Source organism: Sminthopsis crassicaudata, chromosome 3 (genome assembly GCF_048593235.1).
Source record: "Sminthopsis crassicaudata isolate SCR6 chromosome 3, ASM4859323v1, whole genome shotgun sequence".
NCBI classification, from domain to species: domain Eukaryota; kingdom Metazoa; phylum Chordata; class Mammalia; order Dasyuromorphia; family Dasyuridae; genus Sminthopsis; species Sminthopsis crassicaudata.
The window spans coordinates 406,996,388-407,018,273 of NC_133619.1; the positions used below are offsets into that span (position 1 = coordinate 406,996,388).

General features: G+C 34.7%; 1 protein-coding gene across 1 annotated transcript in view; it reads left to right on the forward strand.

The window, feature by feature from the left end:
• The window catches only part of BOLL (boule homolog, RNA binding protein), a 185,053-nt gene that overhangs the window by 117,269 nt on the left and 45,898 nt on the right, over nt 1–21,886 (forward strand). The window contains 5 exon segments of the mRNA XM_074302775.1: nt 6,255–6,289; nt 14,916–15,044; nt 15,046–15,060; nt 17,652–17,743; nt 20,223–20,277. Coding sequence (XP_074158876.1) covers nt 6,255–6,289; nt 14,916–15,044; nt 15,046–15,060; nt 17,652–17,743; nt 20,223–20,277 — 326 coding nt within the window.

Sequence of the window (21,886 nt, forward strand, 5' to 3'; positions counted from 1 at the left end):
TTTTATGTCAAGCCTGAAATTGAAAGCTCCATAATTTGTAGGTCTCCATCTCGTCTTTGCAAGTAGAACCAATTCCTGGAGCCTTTAGGTAACTTGGTCCCTTTTTCTGGTGACCCTTGATAAAGAGGATTTTATCTACTATCTATCTTCTCTAAAGAAAAAAAATGAGGAAATTTCACTTGGATAAAAAAAATGATTATTCTACAAAAACAATTTCTTTGTAGCTTTTTAACTATAAATGAAATGTTCAGGTTTGATGGTATCTGAATGCAGAATGATGAAAGAGATGACCCCAAGATCCCTTTTAGATTTCTTAGTTTTGACACCTGTCAGATTGACTAAGATGACAGGAACAAATCATGATGAATGTTGGAGGGGATGTGGGAAAACTGGGACACTAATACATTGTTGGTGGAGCTATGAAAGAATCTGGCCATTCTGGAGAGCAATTTGGAACTATGCCCAAAAAGTTATCGAACTATGCATACTCTTTGATCCAGCATTGCTGCTATTGGGCTTATATCCCAAAGAAATACTAAAGAGGGGAAAAGGACCTGTATGTGCCAAAATGTTTGTGGCAACCCTTTACGTAGTGGCTAGAAACTGGAAGATGAATGGATGTCCATCAATTGGAGAATGGTTGGGTAAATTATGGTATATGAAGGTTATGGAATGTTATTGCTCTGTAAGAAATGACCAGCAGGAGGAATACAGAGAGGCTTGGAGAGACTTACATCAACTGATGCTGAGTGAAATGGAACAGAACCAGAAGATCGCTGTACACTTCAATGCTGTATGAAGATGTATTCTGATGGAAGTGGATATCTTCAACATAAAGAAGATCCAACTCACTTCCAGTTGATCAATGATGGACAGAAACAACTACACCCAGAGAAGGAACACTGGGAAGTGAATGCAAATTGTTAGCACTACTGTCTATCTACCCAGGTTACTTATACCTTCGGAATCTAATACTTAACGTGCAACAAGAAAAATGGATTTACACACATATATTGTATCTAGGTAATACTTTAACACATTTAATATGTATGGGATTGCCTGTCATCTAAGGGAGGGAGTAGAGGGAGGGAGGGGAAAATTTGGAAAAATGAATAGAAGGGATAATGTTATAAAAAAATTACTCATGCATATATACTGTCAAAAAAATAAAATAAAAAAAGATTTCTTAGTTTTGTTTTAATGTAAGAATTAAAAAAAATTTCTTACAGCTTGAGTTTTCCTTGAAACTCAAATATGCCCTTGATTAATTTTTAATTATAAGGGAGAAAAGCAGTTTGAATTTTTGTGGTGGTAGAAAGATCCAGAGGAAAGACACTTGAAGAAAATTTTAAGAAAACCAAAGTTCATGCTTCAGCTCTGCTACTTACTTGGCAATCTTTACCCAGACAACTGATTGATTAAATTAATTACATTTGGTTAACATTTAATTTTAAAATAAATGACAGACCAAGTAAATGCTGGAGTAAAGTTGAACTAATTTGAATTGAATTGATATTTAGGGAAGGGAAGATTGTAAATAGGCTAGAGTGATCTCATAAAGCTTCATAGAAGAGGAAAGATTTGAAGACATTCCTTGAAGGCCCTAAGAGATATTACTGAAGAGAGGTAGCAGGACTGTCTTAATCACTAACACCCCACTTGGCTCAATCTCCTAGGTTGTTATTTAGTTGTTTAGTTGTGTCCAACTCTTCCTGACCCCAAAGAGTTTTCTTGACAAAGATGATGGAGTGATTTGCAATTTCCTGTGTCCCCATTTCACAGAAGAGGAACTGAGACAAAGAGAGGTTAAGTGACTTGCCCTGGATCACAAAGTGAATAAGTGTGTAAGGGCAGATTTAAACTCTAATTTTCCAGACTCCTGTAAATAGAGTGTTTTGCAAGCCTTGAAGGATTTTGTTGAATTATATTTACAATTTTTTAAAAAAAATTTTGGCTGGATTTTGGCATAGTAAAGTAAGATTATTATTGAAAAGATAGAGAGCATGGAAGAATGGATAGGAATCCTTGCCTTAGAACTGAGATGTGTCTTACCTTTGACACATACTGAGTGTATGTCCTTGGGCTAGTAATTTAACTTCTAAGTATCCCAAAGTAACTTTCCAAGGCCACAAATCATTGAAAAGTTGCTTCTGTGTTGGCAGATGGCATTTTCTCATCTGGGATTTTCTTATACTGATAAAATCATAAGTTCATTCCCTATCCTAGGGGAAAAACCAAACTCCATTAATACAAAGTAAGGTTGTAGGTGAATGATTAGGTTTAATTGAATCATTTGACAATATTTACATACATAGAGTTGTCCGAAATGCTGAAAAATAAAAATAAAACATATAATCTCTGTGTAGAAGCAACTCTCACAACGTTAAAAAGTTAAATATATAATGAATACAAAGATTATGAGAAATAGTGTAATATATTGAAAATAGAAGGAAACAAGTATTAAGCATAGAAGTGCTTAATTAAGTGCAAGCTCTGTGCTAAATATTTTACAAATATTTTCTCATTTGATCCTTACAAAAACCCTATGGCGTAGATACTAATAAGATCTGAATATTATAGCAGACTTGCCTAGAGTCACATAGTTAATAAGAGTCTGAGGCCTCATTTGAACTCAGATCTTCATGACTCCAGGCCCAGGGCTCTATCCATTATACCACCTGGCCATTGTAAACTGCTACCAAATTCAAATCTTATCACAAATTTACTATATGCCTGTTTTATTTTAGGCTACTATATCACAACTACTTTCCCATTTGTTCATTTGTAAAAAGAAAAGGGCTAAATCAAATGGGCAGCTTGGTGATTAAGTGAATAGAGCAGAGTACCTGGAGTCAGGAAGACTCCTCTTCCTGAGTTCAAATATCAGTGTCAGATACTTACTAGCTGTGTGACCCTGGGAAAGTCACTTAACTGTTTGCCTCAGTTTCCTCCTCTGAAAAATGAATTAGAAAAGGAAATAACTATGTCTTTGTCATAATATAATGAAGTTATATTATGTCAAATTATAATTATATTAATATATATTATAATTATTATTATATTTGTTAGAAATAATAAACAGGCTAATTTCAGAAAATCCTAGTTTTACATAAAGTGAAATGAACAGAACCAGTAAAACATTACATACATAACAGTAAGACTATGTGATGATCAACTATGTTAGACTTAGTTCTTCTCAACAATACAGTAATCCACATATTAATAGACTTTGGATGGAAAATGCCATCCATATCCAGAGAAAGAACCATAAAGACTAAATGCAGGTGAAAGCATACTATTTTCATCTTTTGGTTTTTATTTTCTCTCTTGGAGTTTTTCCCTTTTGTTTTGATTTTTCTTTTCCAACATGACTCATATGGAAATGTGTTAAAAATTGATTGTACATTTATGACCTATTGAAATAGGTTTGTTCTTTTGGGAATAGGGATGATAAGGAGAAAAAATGGAACTCAAAATCTTAACAAAATAAATCTTTATCTTGTTATTGAAAAAAATATGCCATGAAAATAAAATTTAAAAAGAAAATCATCCTAAGACTCTGAATTCCAAGCCAAGGAATCTGGCCTTAATTCTCTAGTGAATATGGTGCCATTGAAGGCTTTCAAACAAGGGAGGAACAGAATGAAAACTAATGAAAGTTGAATACAAGCATTGGATTAATAAGGTTGCCCCAGTCAAGATCATTTTCCAATTTCTTTTTAGAGGGCTAGACCTGTAACTAATTACACTGATATAGGAAATTCCTGTGAAGAAATTTACTCCATCAGTACAGAGTACCAATCTATAATTTTAGAATTTCCTGGGGCATTGAGAAGTTAAATGACTTGCCCAAGATCCCACATGCCCAGAATGCCCAGATCCCATTTGTACCCAATTCTTCCTGATTCTGAGGCTAGCTCTTTATCCAGTACTAATGTTCCCTTTCTTTCCAATGATATCCTTACCATATTTTACTAAAAATTCTATCACAAAGTTATAAGACCCCATTATATTTAGATCACTATCACCCATTTAAAATATTGTTCCTATCTCCTTTGGCCATTTTAGAAATTAATGACATTAAATGAGATGAGCTTAAACATGTTGTAAACAATTGTGTTTATTTCGGGAAAGCTAAAATATATATTTTATAATATAAAAGTTGAAGGAATTGGAATTATTCACCTTTAGGAGAGGGAATATATGAATGGATGATATTAAGACCATTAAGCTATAATTGAACTTGATTGCATATAATACATCTCTAATAAGCTCATGTGCCTCATCCTTTGTCAGATATCTTCCTTCTGTTCTTTGTCAGGCACTTAGGTCAGAGTGCTCTTGTGAATGTATGTTCGAACAAGTGCAAGAAAGGTTTGGTAGTTCAATCAAGCCCATCACCACTCCAAACAATTAAAAGTGGAGTTACTGGAAGTTTGAAACATAATTATTCAATTCTAGAACATGTCTTTTAAGATCAAAAGAACAGCATTCTCATTTAGAGTGAGGATAAAACAAAAAAAATTAGATTTAAATAGCATGGGAAAATCTAGAAAAGATGTAATGTATTAGAAGGATTAAAAGTGCACTTCTCATCATATCCATATTATTAGGTGTTTTGATTGGTTTTATTTTAATCCTCTTGCCTTAGAAGTAAAATCCATTGTAGCAGTGGTCATTTGGCAAGACTATAAGAGAATTATTACTGAAAAATAATTTTTCTCTATTTCTGTTCCTGGTTAAAAGCTGCTGCTTCTTGATTCATAATTTTAATTTTTAAATTTTTCTAAGTGAGCCCCAACTACCTCTTGAGCACTGTTTTCCTTCCCAATGAGACCTAGAATAGTATTTCTTATGGAAAATATTCTCTCCAAAACTATAAAATAAATCTTATTATAGGGAATAGGTTAATAGGCGATACTAGTACTCGAGGTTTGTGTCTGAACCTGACTAGGATCAGCAGAATTATGAACGTGCTAGTGAACTGCTATCAGAGTTCCGTAGTAGAGAGAAGGAATGTGTTAAGATCTGGCCATAGCAGAAGCTCAGAGGCGATCGGAGGGAGCCCTGAGGGCCAGTGGCCAAGAGCCTGGAAATCTTTCTAGGAAGGTGAAGTTTGCAATAACACCCCATCCAAAGTTGTCATTTCGGGACTCTTCCCGAAATAAAAGGTGAGTGATCCAAAACTTCCCCCTTCTGAATGGCATCTAAGCCAAGGGAAGGGGGGGGGGGGGAAGCAACGGAGCATGCAGGGCTCTCTGTTCTCAGAGCCTGCCCTCTGCTCTCCTTCCCAGGGATGAGTGACAGCGACAACAGGTGGAGGGTAGGGTGGGGGAGCTGTCCATGGCGTCTCAGGAATCCCCACTTTTATGGGAAGGTTGCCCTCTTCACCTTCCACCAGTATCTCCTTAATTGCTTCTTTAAAGAGTCCCCCTTTAAAACAAAAATCTTTTAAAATGGTGAGGAAGCAATGTTTCCAAACTAAATTTAAGTTTCTAGAAAGATAAAGAATAGAGAAGTCACAGGCGGAGGGGCAATATATCCTAATTCACTCCCTTTTGCTCCCAATCCTCAGAAACGAGCATAAAGCGGCCACAGTTTTAGGCTAGACGCCCTTGACCCCCATCCGAACCCTCGATCCTCAGCAGCTTTAGTCACTCTTCGGTAATAGTAAAAGGGGAAAAAAAGAATAGTGATAACAGGCATCTACATATTGTTTTAAAGTTTGCCAAGTCCTTTACATATACTGTTTCATCTCATCTTTAAATTGGGGCCTCCTCCCTCTTCCTCACCACCCTCCCCTCGCAGAAGAATTCCTTCAGTTCTCTCTTCCACCTTCCCCACTTCAGATTACTGGTAATCCGCCCTAGCCTGGATAGGGCAAAAGCCGCCCGCCCGCGCCTGCCACGCCGCACCGCAACACGTAGAGGTCCCAGGAGTCGCCCGCAGCGCCCCCTCCCTCGGTTAAAGGGCCCGCCCGCACCACCTTCCCCATCCCCCCCTCCCCCGGCAGCTAGGGGACTTCAGCTTGTTCCCGTGTGGCAGGTTCACGCCCCCGCGTTGGAGCCGCCGCCTCTGCAGCCACTGCCGCGAGCGGGGCGGGGGTGGGGGGGTGGGAAGAAGAAAGTTCCTCTCGTCGGGAAACGTGGTTCTGCTTCATTTATTTGAAGGTTTCGAGGTCCGATCTTTTTTAGTTGTTGGGTTTTTTTTTTTTTTTTAATACTTTAAAACTTTTTTTTTTTTTTCTCCCAAAGGGAGCCCAGGGAAGATGGAGACGGATTCAGGAGCGGTGAGTAAGAGGGGACGGGATCCGGGGTGGGCCGGGCCGCCTCAGCCGCTGCCTTCCCCTTCTACCCTTCTTGGGTGAACGAGGGCTCAGGCTTCCGTTTTGGGGTCAAGCAGCGGGGCTGGGTCAACAGCTCCCCCAAGGAAGGAGCCCCCACCTCGCCCTCTGGAGCCGAGGTTACGGCCTCTAACGCCGCCGCCGCGGGCCAGTCGTAGGGGTGCTGGTGGGAAGCTTGGGGGCGAGGAAGGAAGACGGCCTGGCCCAGGGGGCGTCTTTGGAAGGGGACGGAGATTTCTGGGGATGGGCGGCAGCCAGGCCATGTGCCTCGGGAAGGAGACTGGAAAGGTGTCTGAGGCTAGGCGATGGCGACGCCGCTGTGCGCAGACCGGGGGTTGTGAGCTGTGAGCTCTCCTTTCCCGCCGAAACCACGGCCTCGAAGACCACGCACCCTCCCAGCACCCACCCAACCTCCGACGCAAGGAGAATTTTTCTAGCTAAGCCATGGCCAACTCAGGCCTCGAGGAAGCCTCTGGTGAGGCTGCGAAGTGGCCCCCTCCCCCTGACCCGGCAGAAAATGAGGAGTAGGGTCCAGTGCCTGGGGTCCAAGGCCCGTCTGAGGCTTTGCTCTCCTTCGCCGGTGTTGCGAAGGGACCGCCGGGGCGGGGGGAGGGGAGGAACCGGGCTGTAGCCCTAAGGCAACGTGCCTGGCCGTGTTCTGCCCCGCCCCCTCGCCCTGCGGAAGGACCAATGGGCACGCCCGATGCGCAGCTGTAAGGCTGGTCCCGCCAGCCCCGGCACGCGCGCGTGGAAGGCGGGGCGCGAGGCGGGAACGAGGCCGTTGAGGTTTCCTCTCGTTGGGTACGGGGATTTATGCAGAGATGGGGGCGCTTTGAGGCTGGAGGACGGATCAACTTTATTGGCCATAAGTTCCCATTTGTGTCCCTTCTTTTTCCTCCCGAGCCCTGTGGAGGGAGTATACCTAGGAGACCAAGTCGGCTCTAGTGACGATCTCAGGCAGTCTGAGGCAGTGCTTGCGGCTTCCATTGCCCCGCTGGCTGGCCTCCGAGGGGACGGGGCTCTGAGGCAGGGACTGTGACGGTTAGGGCGCCCTCTTTCTTTCAGCTCCGTTTGCAAAACTTACCACGTTTTACAGTTAAACTAAGCCATGGTATTTAACTCCCAAAGAAAAGAGTCACTAAATGGACATTACTGTGGAAAAGAATTTTACTAATAGGAGTATTTTTGCCGAAATACTTCTGCCGCATGTTAAGGTGTGCGGTATGGAATGGAGTTTTCGTCTTTAGTAAGTGATGGATCCATTTTTCTGAATTGCTACTGAAATGCTACTTAGATGTTATCGTGGAAAGTTACCCACAGAATTATGGATGGAAATATACTTTTGTTGTTCATTCATGTGCGACTCTTAACTCACCCTATTTGTAGTTTTCTTGACAAAGAGTGGTTTTCCATTTCCTTCTCCAGCATGTTTTACAAATGAGGAAACTGAGGTGAACAGTTAAATTACTCGCCCAAGGTCACAGTAAATTTCTGAGTTTAGATTTGAATTTAGAAGATAGTCTGAATTCAGGCCCAGCACACTATTCATTGTGCCATATGGCTGGGGTTTTGGGTTTGTTTGTTTTGAATCACGAGATTGTCATCAGTTATAACTTCCTATTCTGTAAATAAGAGTATCTCTGTCTTGCTATTTGTTATAGAGACAGCTTCATGGGTTTTGTTTTACAAGTGGTATTTTTTTCTATTCCTAAACATCTTGGGAAAACTAATCAGATTACATATACCACAACACAATTTCTTTTTTGCTTTTCACAAATTATTAATAAAGCCTCTTTTTTTTTTAAACTTTCCTGTTAGGAAAAAGGAATGAATAGTTAAATAATATTGAAAAGGGAGTTATTCTAGTCAAGTGTCTCTTCCCCTTGGGAAAAAAAAAATTATTCAGAGACAAGTTTGTCATAAGTAATGCATGCAGATAATTAAGATTTGATTTAAATACAGTTAAAAAAAAAAAACAAACCAAAACATTAAATCTGATCCCTACACACATTTCAGCCAGATATTCAATATTAATGGAAAGGTAAGTTTCTGCCAAACTACTAAGAGAAAAATTGTGATATAAATAAATTACTGTTTTACGGTCTTGACAAAAATGGACTCACTTTTCTGCAGTTATTTTAATATACATACAAATTAAAACTTTTCATTAATGTTATCTCCTGAAGGAATCAATCCTAATAGAACTTAGAATAATGTATTAAAATATAATGAAAAAGCATTTCTTGTTAAATATTGTGTGTATATACATATATGTATACTGTGTTAAATACTGTATAAATAAATAATGCACAATTCAGGCTTCTCTAACTCAGATTGGTGTTCCTCTCAATTTGAAGTGGTGAGTTTTTAATGTATTGTAGATTCTAAAGATAACTACAGGTAGGAAGGTGTTAAAGCTTAGCCCAGAAATTTAGTTGGTATCAAGGAAGATAATTACTAGTTGCTCACTTTAAAGTAATTTGTTTTTCTTCAGTTAAGAAATAACCTTGACATCAACTCTTCCCTCAAATGTGCTAGTTAGCATTTGTTCTATTCTTGCTTTTCAAGGACTTTTTCTTTTGTTTTCTTTCAAATTTTAGTAATATCCACAATAAAATGTTTTCTTGTACTTTATTCAATGTGTTTATATGTATATGTGTGTGTGTGTGTGTGTGTGTGTGTGTGTGTGTGTGTATATATATATATATATATATACACACACACACACACACACACATACATATATATGTCATTTAGGACAGTTATCAAGTTTTCTACATTTCTTTTAATCTAATATTAATTTGACTACAGAGGTAACTAGGTCGCACAATGGATAGAGTTCTGGGCCTGGAGTCTGGAAGATATGAGTTCATATTCAGCCTCAAATACTTACTAGCTGTGTGACCCAGGGCAAGTCACTTAACCCTGCTTGCCTCACTTTCTAATCATTTGAAAAATGACCTGGAGAAAAAGGTAGCAAACTACTACAGTATCTTTGCTAAGAAAACTCCAAATGGGATCACAGAGAGTCGGACATGACTGAAAACAACTGAACAAAAAATTTAGAGATAGCTATTCTGTTTTTTCATGATTTTGTTTATGAATTTTCTTCAAATTGGTCAAATTTTCTTCAAATTCTTGAAAGGTAACTAAAACAATCTACTGAGTTTCTTTGAATGTCTTAATGAAAGTTTAATTTCCTTGTTCTTTCAAATAGTTTCTGTGAAATGGTTATTGCCAAAGTATTTTGAGATTTTGACATCACATTTAAATCTTAGAAGGTACTTTAGAAGTAATCTAGAAAAAAAGTAATACAGTTAATCTTTTCTAACAGAATACTATCTATAATAGTCCTAATAAACCATATCCCAGCATCTGTTGTAAACATGTCCAACAATAATATACTATTTGCTACTCTTTGGTTACTGGCCACCTCTCATTGTTAGGAACTTGAACCCAGACCAGCCTCCCTAATTACTATTTCTTGTTGGTCCTCCTTGAGCTCTGTAAATCAACTTTCAATGAATCTGCTGTTTTCCATAATAACTTTTCTTCAAATATTTAAAAATAGCTATCTACACATCTGTATTTCCAAGTTGGGTCTCTTTCAGAATAAAACTTTGCAATTGCCCCAATAATTCCTTATGTAACATTCTTTCAAGAGTTCTCATTATCTTGGGTATAATAATTTGTTAGGCACTATAGTTTGTTATTAAAGTGTGGTACCCAAAACCAGACAAAATACTGATCAGGCAACACCAGTTATCTGTACTAGAAGACTGTTAAGATTACTAACTTCCTTTGGTATGGCCACTATAACTTTTCTATTTGTAGCCTAAAATTTTATTTGTGTGAGTAGCATATTTGTCCCTTTTTAAAAACTCATATTCAACTGAAAGTTAACTAAGCCCTAAGGTTCTTGGGGTTTTTTCTCATATTATTAAATCATCTGTGTTATGTTACTTTGCATTCTGCAATTGATTATGGGGAATTTTTATCTTAAATTTAGAACTTTTAACTACTACTGAAATTTAATCTTTTTAATTTCAGTCTTAAACTACCACTTACTAGCCATGTGCTCATTTTATTCTTCTGAGTCAGTTTCCTGATTTGCAAAGCAAGGTAATATTGCCATGCCTAATACAGAGTTGACATGAGAATCAAATGAAATTTAATGCTTAAGACTAAAACACTATTGTTATCAGTACCTTAACCATAAGTATGAGTTGGGAGACTAATACTCTGAAATCACTATCATTCTACCTGTAGCAATTGGCATAACATTATCTGCAAAACAGTACCTCTTTGCTTTTTATAGAATCAATTGACTTGCACAAGACCACATCCATGATAATGGTGAACCCTATTGGCAAGCATATATTATTCCTTTTTTTTTTTTTTTTTTTTTTTTAACTATAGGCAATCAGGGTTAAGTGACTTGCCTGCCAGGGTCAAACAGCTTGTAAATATCTAAAGAAAATATTTGAACTGTTCTCTTGACTCTAGGGCCAGTGTTTTATTTATTGTACCACCTAGCCCACCCTTATTCTTCCTCTTAACATTATGAACCTAATAAGCTTTGTAAGACTCCTTGTTTGAGGAAAACCATTATTACAGTGTTTTGTTCTACATAATGAAATGGGTTAGAATTTGGAATAAGAGGAGAAAAGGCTGTAATTGACAAAATAAAAATTTTTGGTTCTTGGCATCTTTCAGGCAGCAAGCACTTAAAAAGTGCTTATTAAGAGCTGTGCAATGTGGTGGAAATATAATTATAAAAATCTTTATAATCTTTAATTATCTGCTGCTTGCCAATCTGCTGCTTGCCAAAAACCTGCCCAGGCTCATTTCATCAGATATATGTATAGCATAAAATAATTTTTTCCTAAAAATGAGAAAGTGACTATTAATGTCTTCTCAGTTGTCTTTTTGGATGTTAAAATTATCCTTGATTTTTGCCATTTCTCTTGAATCACTCTCATTGAAATACCTTATAGAGTAATCCTTCAATGATTTTAAAATTGTTTTGTTTCTAACATGTATTTCTTTGGTAATTTTAATCCAAGTACTCTTTTTCCTGATTTAATTTTTTTCTTAAGTAGCATTTCAAACATATATGGGAATATGGTATTAGAATCCAAATGTGGTTCTGTTGTCATTGATGGTAAAAATAATTTATAGATTGTAGATATATTTGTTCAATTTTTCATTGGTTTGTTGTCTTACCAATTTCATCTTGGGTTGATAATGGCTTAGTTAAGCCAAGTCTATTTAGACATTTTCATTGTCTTGTTCTGTTTTATGAGACAGTATTTCTAAGCATCTACAATCACTTAGTTATTACAAATGTTTACATTCTTAACTAGTGTTGCTCCTCCTAGCTCTCCTAGAGTTCAGTTATTTGTTGTTGTTTTTTTTTTAATTGTGATCTTTTTACTTATAATACTTAAATTTTTACATCAAAAGATGATAATCAAGATCAACATAATGGCTCTTTCCATTATCCATTTTTGAGGCATTAGTATTTGAATAGATCAGGTTAAAATTATTGTGTTGTGCATACTATCTTCTTAACCATGTCCTTTGTCCTGATAATACTGATTTTGACTTTTAATTTAATGAGTCAAACTGTTTGAATTCGAAAATTCTGATATGACTCCATCAACAATTAGTCATTTAATTCTTTTAAGAGAGTCATTTTCAATTTGGTGACATTCAATGACTGCTGGCCCCAAATATTTTGAGTATTAAATTTATGGGAGGAACTTGATGCTTCTGAGGAGTCTACAAGTCTTTGAATTGTGCATTTCTGAAATCTAGTGCATACTTTGCCTCAATTTCCCTCCATGCCCATCTTCACATAAAGTAAATAAATGAATATCAAAGTTGAAGTTGAGTAAGTTTGGAGGATCTTAGAAGGTTTGCCTTACCTGCTTATCCCATGCAACTTATGTTTTCTTCATGATAGTAATTTTGGGTTTGTTTGTCATAACTACTTTAAGTGATGAAAAAGTACCTTTTGAAATATTTTTGTTGCCTCTGGGCACATAATGAAAGCAACTCCACCCTTCTCTGTCTTCTTTCCCAACACTGTACCACTTGCTGAAAAAGTAGGAGGTTGCAAAGAACTGAGGTCAATTTTGTTTTTATTTAATAATGTCATGAAAGTTTTTAAGAGTTGTAAGTTAGCATGTAACCTGTCAGGAAAAGAAAATATGTTTAATTGGGCATGATTTCCATCCAGGTTGCCTTTTAGGGATTATTGAATTCTTTTAAAAATGCTTATCCATCATGAAATTTTTTTTTCTTTTCTCAGGTTCCTCTTTCCAAATCCTTAAAATGATGTCCAGGATATTTGATACTCATTTTTCTAGACTGGTCTAACCCTAAACAATTCTTTCCATTTATCCTTTTGACTGAATATATATTAGAAAGAAGGGCTTGAATTTCAAAACAAACTTTTAGTGACATTAAATGAGACCTGTTATCTCTATATATATACTGTTGACAGTTCTGATAATACAAATTCACAGTTTGAGAAATTAATCAGTACTGCTTCATTTCTATTAATGGGTAATGCATTGATGATTGTGTTTGAATGAAATATCTTTAGTATTTCTAAATAATCTATAGATTAATTTCTTCATATCCTATAACATTAAAATTGTGCGTCTGTATTTGTGCTTGTTTCTCCCCTTACAACATGGTCTTTGAGAAAAGAAATTATTTCATTCTTTGTGTTTGCATCCTTAGTACATAGTAAACCCATAATAGGTGATTCAAAGATTTCATTCTAGTATTATTTGTGACCTTATTGTGATTTATTTTCAAAATTTTAATGCTGTATTCATGAATATGTTGTTTTAAATCTTATGTAATTAGCCAAGGAACTCTAACATATATACTTTACTTGACTTATATACTTGTGTAAGTTTTTTTTTTCTTTGTATATCTTAATCACAGAAGGAGGGAAAAATCCACCTTTCCCTCCTCTCTTATGTTTTTGTTCGTTTTTCTATAGTAGATGTTGGGATTTACATGACTGACTTAGATACTTATCTGTAGCATAAGCATAATAGGAACAAAGAGCAACCCTAAAAGTACACTACAATGGATGTGCAGCAAACTTTTCACTTACCTCCCAAGAAAAGGCAAATTCCTTTTCTTTATCCATAAGAATGAATGAATAAATAAATAAAACTGAATCATTTCTATAATACTATTTTTCTAATCAGAAAAAATTAATTGAGCTTCAGAATTTTATTTTTGGCATATTGATAGAGTAATACATTTTATTCAGCAGGAATGTAAAGTTAATGAGTCATACTAGACTAGCAGTAGAGGGAAACCTCACAGAAATTCTCATCTGTGGTGTTGAGGTAGGATTTTCACATTGATAACTTTCAGGGGTGGGGAACCTTTCTTTTCTCAAGGGCTATTTAGATGTAACATCATTTTTGGGCCTTACCAGATTATTAACTTACAAAACTCAAGCAGTGGGAGGTTATTGGGCCTAGCTTTCAAATCATCTTTGCCTGTGGTTGCCTTAAGCAAATGATTTCATGATCCCTCAGGCCATATGTTCCCCATCCTTAGAGTTTCATCCCTCTGAGGAGCCAGTCACCTGCCACTGATTAAATTAGCAAGTATTATCTTTGCTGTTCCCATTGAGCATAATCTTCCTCATCTCTCCCCACTACCATTCCTAATTAACACCAAATTAGTTGACTCTTATCTAAGCAGTGCTCCTTCTCCAGAAGGAGGTTAAAAATTATTTAGTATAATAGTAATTAACTGGAGCTTATATAAAAATTTTCTAATAAACCCTTTGTTTTCTTGGATGCCAGGATTACATAAAACATGGTTTTGGAATCATTCATTTAACTTATAGGGCAGAAATTATTAGACTGATAAACATAATATAGAAAAGTCAAAAGTAGAAAAAAACAGCAGGTTCTTGAATTATGCTTCTATTGGGACTTTTATGCTGTAAGTTATTTAAATAACATTTTGTCTCAGATAAAGCTATGTACATATGTAAAAGTTTTTCTGAAAACAGGTCCTTGGTATGACACTTTCAAGACTACAATATTATTTAAGACATAGTTATACAACTTTAATTTGTTTCTCAAATCCTATCTGTAGTTTGGCAAATGCACATTTTTTGGTTTTAACTATAGGTAGAGTTACTCAATGTCATGAGGTTACTTTATTAACTTGTGGGGGTATTTTAAGCTCAGTAAAAAATTACTTAATTCTCTGATTTTTCATTCTATTCTTACCTGACAATTTGTACACATACTTTCCCTGATTTTTTCTATTTCTCCCCCCAAAAAAGGTGTTAATATTTTAGATACTGTAAACTCATCTGAGTTAGGCCCTCCCTATATTTATTACAATAGAGATTACGTTTTTAAGGCTGGGTAAAAGAAAACATAATAAAATCTTAAGATTGGATTTTTTTCTGTCATTCCTTTTTAATCTTATCTTTATAAAATGCTTATCTTTACATTGTGTAGGATATCATAAAAGATATTAAAAGTGAATCCTAAAAGTATTTTTTATCTTCCAGCAAACCACAAATCAGACGCAAACAGATTCTTTATCTCCATCTCCCAATCCTGTGTCACCTGTGCCTTTGAATAACCCAACAAGCGCCCCAAGATTTGGAACCGTGATTCCTAATCGTATCTTCGTGGGAGGGGATTGACTTTAAGGTATTTGAAAAACAAGTTTTTCTGTAGTGGTTTGATTTTTGTTTGTTTTTAAATCTTAGAACTTTTGTTTGGCACTTTGTGATTTAGTTTTCCTATAGCAATGATATTTATAAATCAAATTTGTTAGTCCTATTATGTCTATCATTTTATTTAATGATCTGAATAATCTATGAGGGAGAAAGGACAAATATCATCACCTCCAGTTTGCAAAGAAAAAAATTGAGAATTTACCAGCATATAAAAACATATTGAGGGATACGGTGAATTATTGATACAGTTTAAAATATTTCAACATAGTGTGAACTTTCAGAATCTGTTATAGTCTTGTCTATACCTTTTATATTTGCAGTGAAGAGTTGTCATAAAGTTATCCAGATATCTTTGATGTAGCATCTATGGAAAGATCCAAGTGAACTCCCTACCCTTATATGGCCATTTTCTGAGGCTAATATGGGTTTTAGCAAGGCAAAAAGTGGACAGCAGCAATGACACAGGTTCTTTTAAATGTCCTTTTCTTAGAAACTTAAAACTTTTCTATCTCTCCTTTATCTAATAAATAAATATCTTATACATGGTCACCTCATGCTTCAAATTTGATAGAACTGCATGCTTATTAAAATAAATCATAGGATCATAAATTTAGAGTTGGAATTGGACCTTGACATTGATTTAGCCTCTCTCTTTCCGTTTTATAAATAAGGAAGCTGAGATCCAGAAAGTTAATAAGTGCTTTCCTCAAGGTCACAAGTGACAGAGGCAAGACTAGAATTCAAGTCTATTGATTTTTAAGTTTAGCATTTTTTCATACTGTACCACAGCTTGCCAGAGAATATTATTTAGTTTATTTTTTTTATTCTAAATTAGCTTTGTTCTACTGCTTTCTGACTAAAGTCAAGGGGGGGAGATTAAAATAATCTTTAAGGTTTTAATAATAGCATGCAAGGTTAGTTTCCTCAGCAACTAATATGATGCTTTGTATGTAATGAATGCCATTAGTAGTTATGAATCAAATAGTAGAATCTAACTAAAAACAACAACTAGGCACTGAAGGTAGTAGTAGAACAATAACTTCAAAAATTGTCCTGCCACTAACTTTTGAGTTTTCAAATTTTTATATATTTATTAAGGAGATAGAAGCTTGTTCCATACATTATAAAAACATTTTGAACTGGGATAAAAGGAAAGGAATTGATGCTTATGCATGAAAAGTGTTTTGCTAAATTTATTTTTATTTTTGAAAATTAAATTGCAATGAATTCACTTTATTGGAATTATTCCAAGGTAAAGTAACCTGTTTTGATTTACAGGAAATACATGAAAAACCAACTTAATTGGCAGAGGTTTACAGAGCTCCCAAATTTTTGTTCTGAATTCCAGAATAACTATATTGCTCAACTAAATGAATACTGATTTAATTATAAAGGTTTCTAGTAGTTTTCCACAACTATTCTTTATTAAAGGAGCAAAATAAAAAATACTAAATAATTAGTTAGTGTCTATTAAGTCATTCAGTATACTAGGTACAATACCAGGTAAGCACTGGGACTCCGAAGACAAAAATGATTAAATCCCTGCCCTCAAGAAGCTTGTGTTGTATCAAATATAATTCTGTTAAATTCTGTTGAATCCAAGTCCAAAAATTTATGAAGCCAGTAAGAATACCTTGCTTAACTTTAAGCTTTAGGATTGAATTAGATATATTCTGTAAATTAAATGTTATTACTTCATTGACTTAAAAATCTTCATGAATGAATGAACAATTAGTGAATGTTGCAAGGCAACAAAGACAACAGAAAGGAGGTAAACCCTCTAAGAGAAAAAACAGCAATTCTAGTTCCTATTCTGGGGAAAACTGCACTGATTGTTTTCATTTAGAGATAAGTCCAGAAACTATTCAACAATCAGTAATTAAGTGCTTACTGTTTTCAAGCTGTTACATACACCAGTAATACTAACATAAAATTATTTATAGTCTCTCTTCTAAAGGAGCTTCTTGCTTAGTAGGAAAGATAAATCAGACATGCCTATATAACAATATTAGATTGTAAGTACATAGAAAATAACCAAAGAGCTACAATATTTACATTTTCTGCCTTACTCTTTTATTCTTTCTGGGCAAAGGAATTATGTCTGTCTTCATTTCTACCACTAGAGGTTACCTTGTGCTTTTGTACATAGAAGCTTAATAAATATCTATTTCATTGGAATAAAGTAAAAAGCAACATAGTTTTGGTGTCAGAGGACCCAATGCAAACCCTAACTCTCCCAAACTTTAATAGTATTTATTAATTCAATATCTCATCTTCCTATCAAAATATATTTTAAACATTTTAAATAACTGGTTTTATTAACTAGTGATTTTCTAATCTGGCCAAACTAAAATCTGTACAGACTAAAAATGGCAGCTAATTTTATAAACATTTGCCTTTTGCTAAAATTTTTTTCTCCAAATAATTTCATCTACTGTTTATGTAGCAGAAATGGGAATTGTATTATTTAAAATGTATCCAAAATAGTCATGAAACTGTTCTAATTTTTTTTACTTGAAAAGAGTTTTACTTTTTTTGTTTATTTACTTTTACTCCTTTTAGACTAATGAAAATGACTTAAGGAAATTTTTTGCCCAGTATGGGTCTGTGAAAGAAGTGAAGATTGTAAATGACAGAGCTGGAGTGTCAAAAGGGTTAGTATGGTTGTAATTAGTACATATTCTAAAAATTGAAATTAAATTCTTAATCTTTTCTAATATTTAGAGCTAAAATTAAAAAAGCATAATGTCTTATTCTTCTGTATTGGCACCAAAATACCTTCCCTCTCATTATCCTAGAAGTATGCTAGGACATTAATATTATTTACACATTGCTTATTCATTCTCCCATAATGATATTAGTACTTAATATAGGATACTCTTTTTTTCTATTAATTTCTGTTGATGGCACCAGTGATCTATCAGTTACTTATCCTATTAATCAATAAACGTTAAACTATTTGCTAAGTACTATTCTAAGCACTAGAGGTTCAAAAAAAGATAGTCCTTTCATTCAAGGATCTTGCAAATCTAATGGAGGAAGAAAACATGCAAACATATATACAAAGCAAGGCATATACAGGATAAATAGGAAATATTTAACTGAGGAAAGGCATCTTACTGTCTGTCACACATTCAAACCCAGGTCTGATTTTTTTTCAAATCCAGTATATTCTTTCTACTTCATTAGATTATTATATAATAAAGCTTTCTAACTGATCTCTTTAACTTTACTCTCACCCTCACAAAGCTGCCAAAATAATCTTTAGTCCATACATCTATTACTTCCCTACTCAAAAGGCTTAAATGGTTCCTTATTATTTATATAATAAAACATTCAGGCTTCAGTTTACCTTTCCAATAACTTTTCACATTCCTCTTCATAAATTGGGTTTCAACCAACTGAACTTCTGGTTTTTCCCAGAACTCGGCATGCTCTCTCTATTTCAGTGTATTCAGACAGGCCCATTTTTCCTTTATTTTTGCTTTTCAGATCCTTCTATTCTTTTAAGGTTTAATACAAATGTCACTCTCTCTCTACTCCTCTTACTGGCTGAAAATTACTTCTCTCTTGTCAAATTCTCCTAGCTCTTTTCCCTACATCTATCATATTTTACCTTATTCTTAATTCAAATACTTAATTCAAATGCTTAATTCAAATACTTGCCATATTTCCTCTTCAGCATGTTGGTTTCTTGACCAGGACTGTATATCTTTTTATTTCCAGGCCTTAGCATTGTAGCTTATGCACAAGAGATGATTAATAAGTTTTTAAAAATTTTATTTGAATTTAATAGCTTAATTACATGGTTTCTCACTATAGTCAATATCATTGACTTTATCCATTTATCAGCTCCAACATTCTCTCTCAAGATCCAATAAGTAGTGTGAAATTGAATTCACTGATCACAATCTCCTAACTCACTTCTTCTCACTCTTACCTATTTGCACACTATGCCTTTTTCTAACTTTTAATTCTATTCTTCCAGGCCATCTTCCTCCCTCCTTTCCATTAGATTGTGTTAGACTTATAATTCTTTTGACATGAGGAAATTCTGCCAATGCAGATTGGCATCTTCTCAGAAATTTGTAGTTGCTAAGCAAATTGCCTAAGGCAACAACCAACATAGATTAGAGGCAGAACTTTAAACTAGATCTTCCTTGACACGAAGACATACTTTAGCCACTATGCCGTGTCTTGAAATAGCTTTACATGATTCATATTTTTGAAGAACCATAATTAAAATGAGAATTATGTACTGCAAGTAAACATAAAATTTTTATTTATGCTTAATTAGTAGTTTCCAGGGGAAACATATTATACTTCCCTACTTAATTTCCCTACTGTGTTCACTTCTCAATATAAAAGTGCTGTATTTCAATTTTTTTAAATAAAAAATGTTTAAGACTTAAGATTGCTACTTTGAATATATATTTGGGTAAGTTATTGTGGTGGAGTCATTTTTAGTTGTATCCAATTTTTGTGACCCTCTTTTGGATTTTCTTAGCAAAGATACTGAAGTGGTTTGCCATTTCCTTCTCTAGCTCATTTTATAGATGAGAAAACTGCCCAGATTCACATAGCTACTAAGTGTCTGACCAGATTTGAACTCAGGAAGATGACTTCCTGATTCCAAGCCCAGCATTCTGTACACTGTGCCCCCTAGCTGCCCCAAATTACCTTTAAACAAATCCCTAAATGGGATAAAGAATAGTAATCCACTATTATCTATGCTGACATGATGTGAAAATAGTAGAATGGTTTACACCAATTTTAAAGAAAGCTTATATTCTTGGACACAAAAACCAACATGTCAACAAATAGCAATTTATATACAAGAAAGTCTTTCTGTAAGGCTATTCTGACTAATATTCCCAACTCACATTGATAATATCTCAAAGTTTTTGAAGGACCTATCGCTTTAACCCCGTAGTTCAATAAGAACTATATGAAGGTATCAAATTATTAAGCTGTCAATAATTGATGCAATTTGTTCCTCAGCATGATGAAGTGGTTTTGGTTTTGGTTTTTTAAAATCATGCCAATTCTTATTTTTTAGTGACAACCTATGCTTTAAAAAAAATTGGCCTTTAAATTTGCCAGAAAAGAAAATAATTAACGTATTTTATTTAGGTATGGTTTCATCACTTTTGAAACACAGGAAGATGCGCAAAAAATTTTGCAAGAGGTAAGGCATATCTATCTATGTAATATGTTTTATAATATATACATTTGTTTAATTTTATTTTGAAATTTATTTTTCAGTTAATTGAAAGTCTATCTTCTTTCCCTTTGACCTCTCCCCATTGGAAAAGAAATAAAAGCAAAATCTTTATAACAGATCTATAAAGCCAAATAAAACAAGTTTCTGCATTGGCCATGTCCCCCCCAAATGTAGATGTCTCAGCATACACTTGGAGTCTATCACCTCTCTGTCAGGAGATAGGTAGCATATTTCATCAGCTTCCTCTGGAATTTTGGTTGACCATTGCATTGATCAGGGATCTTGAGTTTTTTGAAAGCTGTTTATTTTTCCATATTATTGTTATTGTAAAAATTTTCCTCCTGTTTCTGATTACTTCATATCAATTTGTATAGTCTCCTTGTTGTCTCCAGAAACTTCCCATCACCATTTCTTATAGCATAATCATCATCATATTCATATACTACCACTTATATCAGGCATCCTGCAATTGGTGGACACCCCCTCGATTTCTAATTCTTTGACATTAAAAAAGAGCTATAAATATATATATTATATATATTTGTACATATGATTTCTTTGGGGTACATAACTAGTAGTGCTGATACCCTGCTGTATGTGTTGTCTAAGTAGATAAGAGTGCTGGATTTGGAGCCAAGCTTGAGTTCAGATTCCACCTCAGATTCTTAGTAGCTATGTGACCCTGGACACAGTCACTTAACCTTTCTGAGACTCAATTTCCTTATATATAAATAAGGGGATGAGACTAATAATAGTACCTACCTCATAAAGTTGCCATGAGAATCAAATGAAATAGCATTTTGCATACCTTAAAACCATTGTGTTTTAAGTGGTTTAATTTCTAGCTATTATTACTTTTATCATTATTAAAATTATTACTTTTATTATTAGCTGGATTAGTTCATACTTCACCAGCAATGTATTAATGTACCTGTTTTCCCACAGTTTCTCCAACATTTGTAGTTTTCCATTTTTGTCAGTTTTGCCAATCTGAGGTGAAACCTCTGAATTGTTTTAATTTGCATTTCTTCAGTTATTAGTAATTTAGAGCATTTTTCATATGGCTATTGATAATTTGGTTTTCTTCTTCTGAAAACTGCCTCTTCATATTTGATCATTTAGCAATTGGGGGAGTGGCTTTTATTCTTCAGAAATAAAACCTTAGAGAAACTAAGTGGCTGTAGTGATTTTTTTTTAAAAGTTCTTCTATAATTTTAGCTGCATTAGTTTTATTTCTATAAAAACTTTATAATATTGTGTGATCAAAGTTGTCCATTTTACCTTCAATGGCTTTTTTTACCTTGTTTGGTCATGTTTTGGTCATGTACTTTTTCATTTAATCTCATTTTTGGATCTCCATGAATTGATAAAAGACTGTAAAACACTGATTTTAATATAGTTCATCATAATTAATATTATAATGTATTCTAAGTAAAAAGTATTCTCATCTTCCAATAGTAATTTTTCCATTTACAAAAAAAAAGTGGAACAAAACATTCCAATTCAAAAACAATTTTATATTTATATATTTATATTTTGAAGACCTCCAAATAATTTAGTTCATATGGATTTT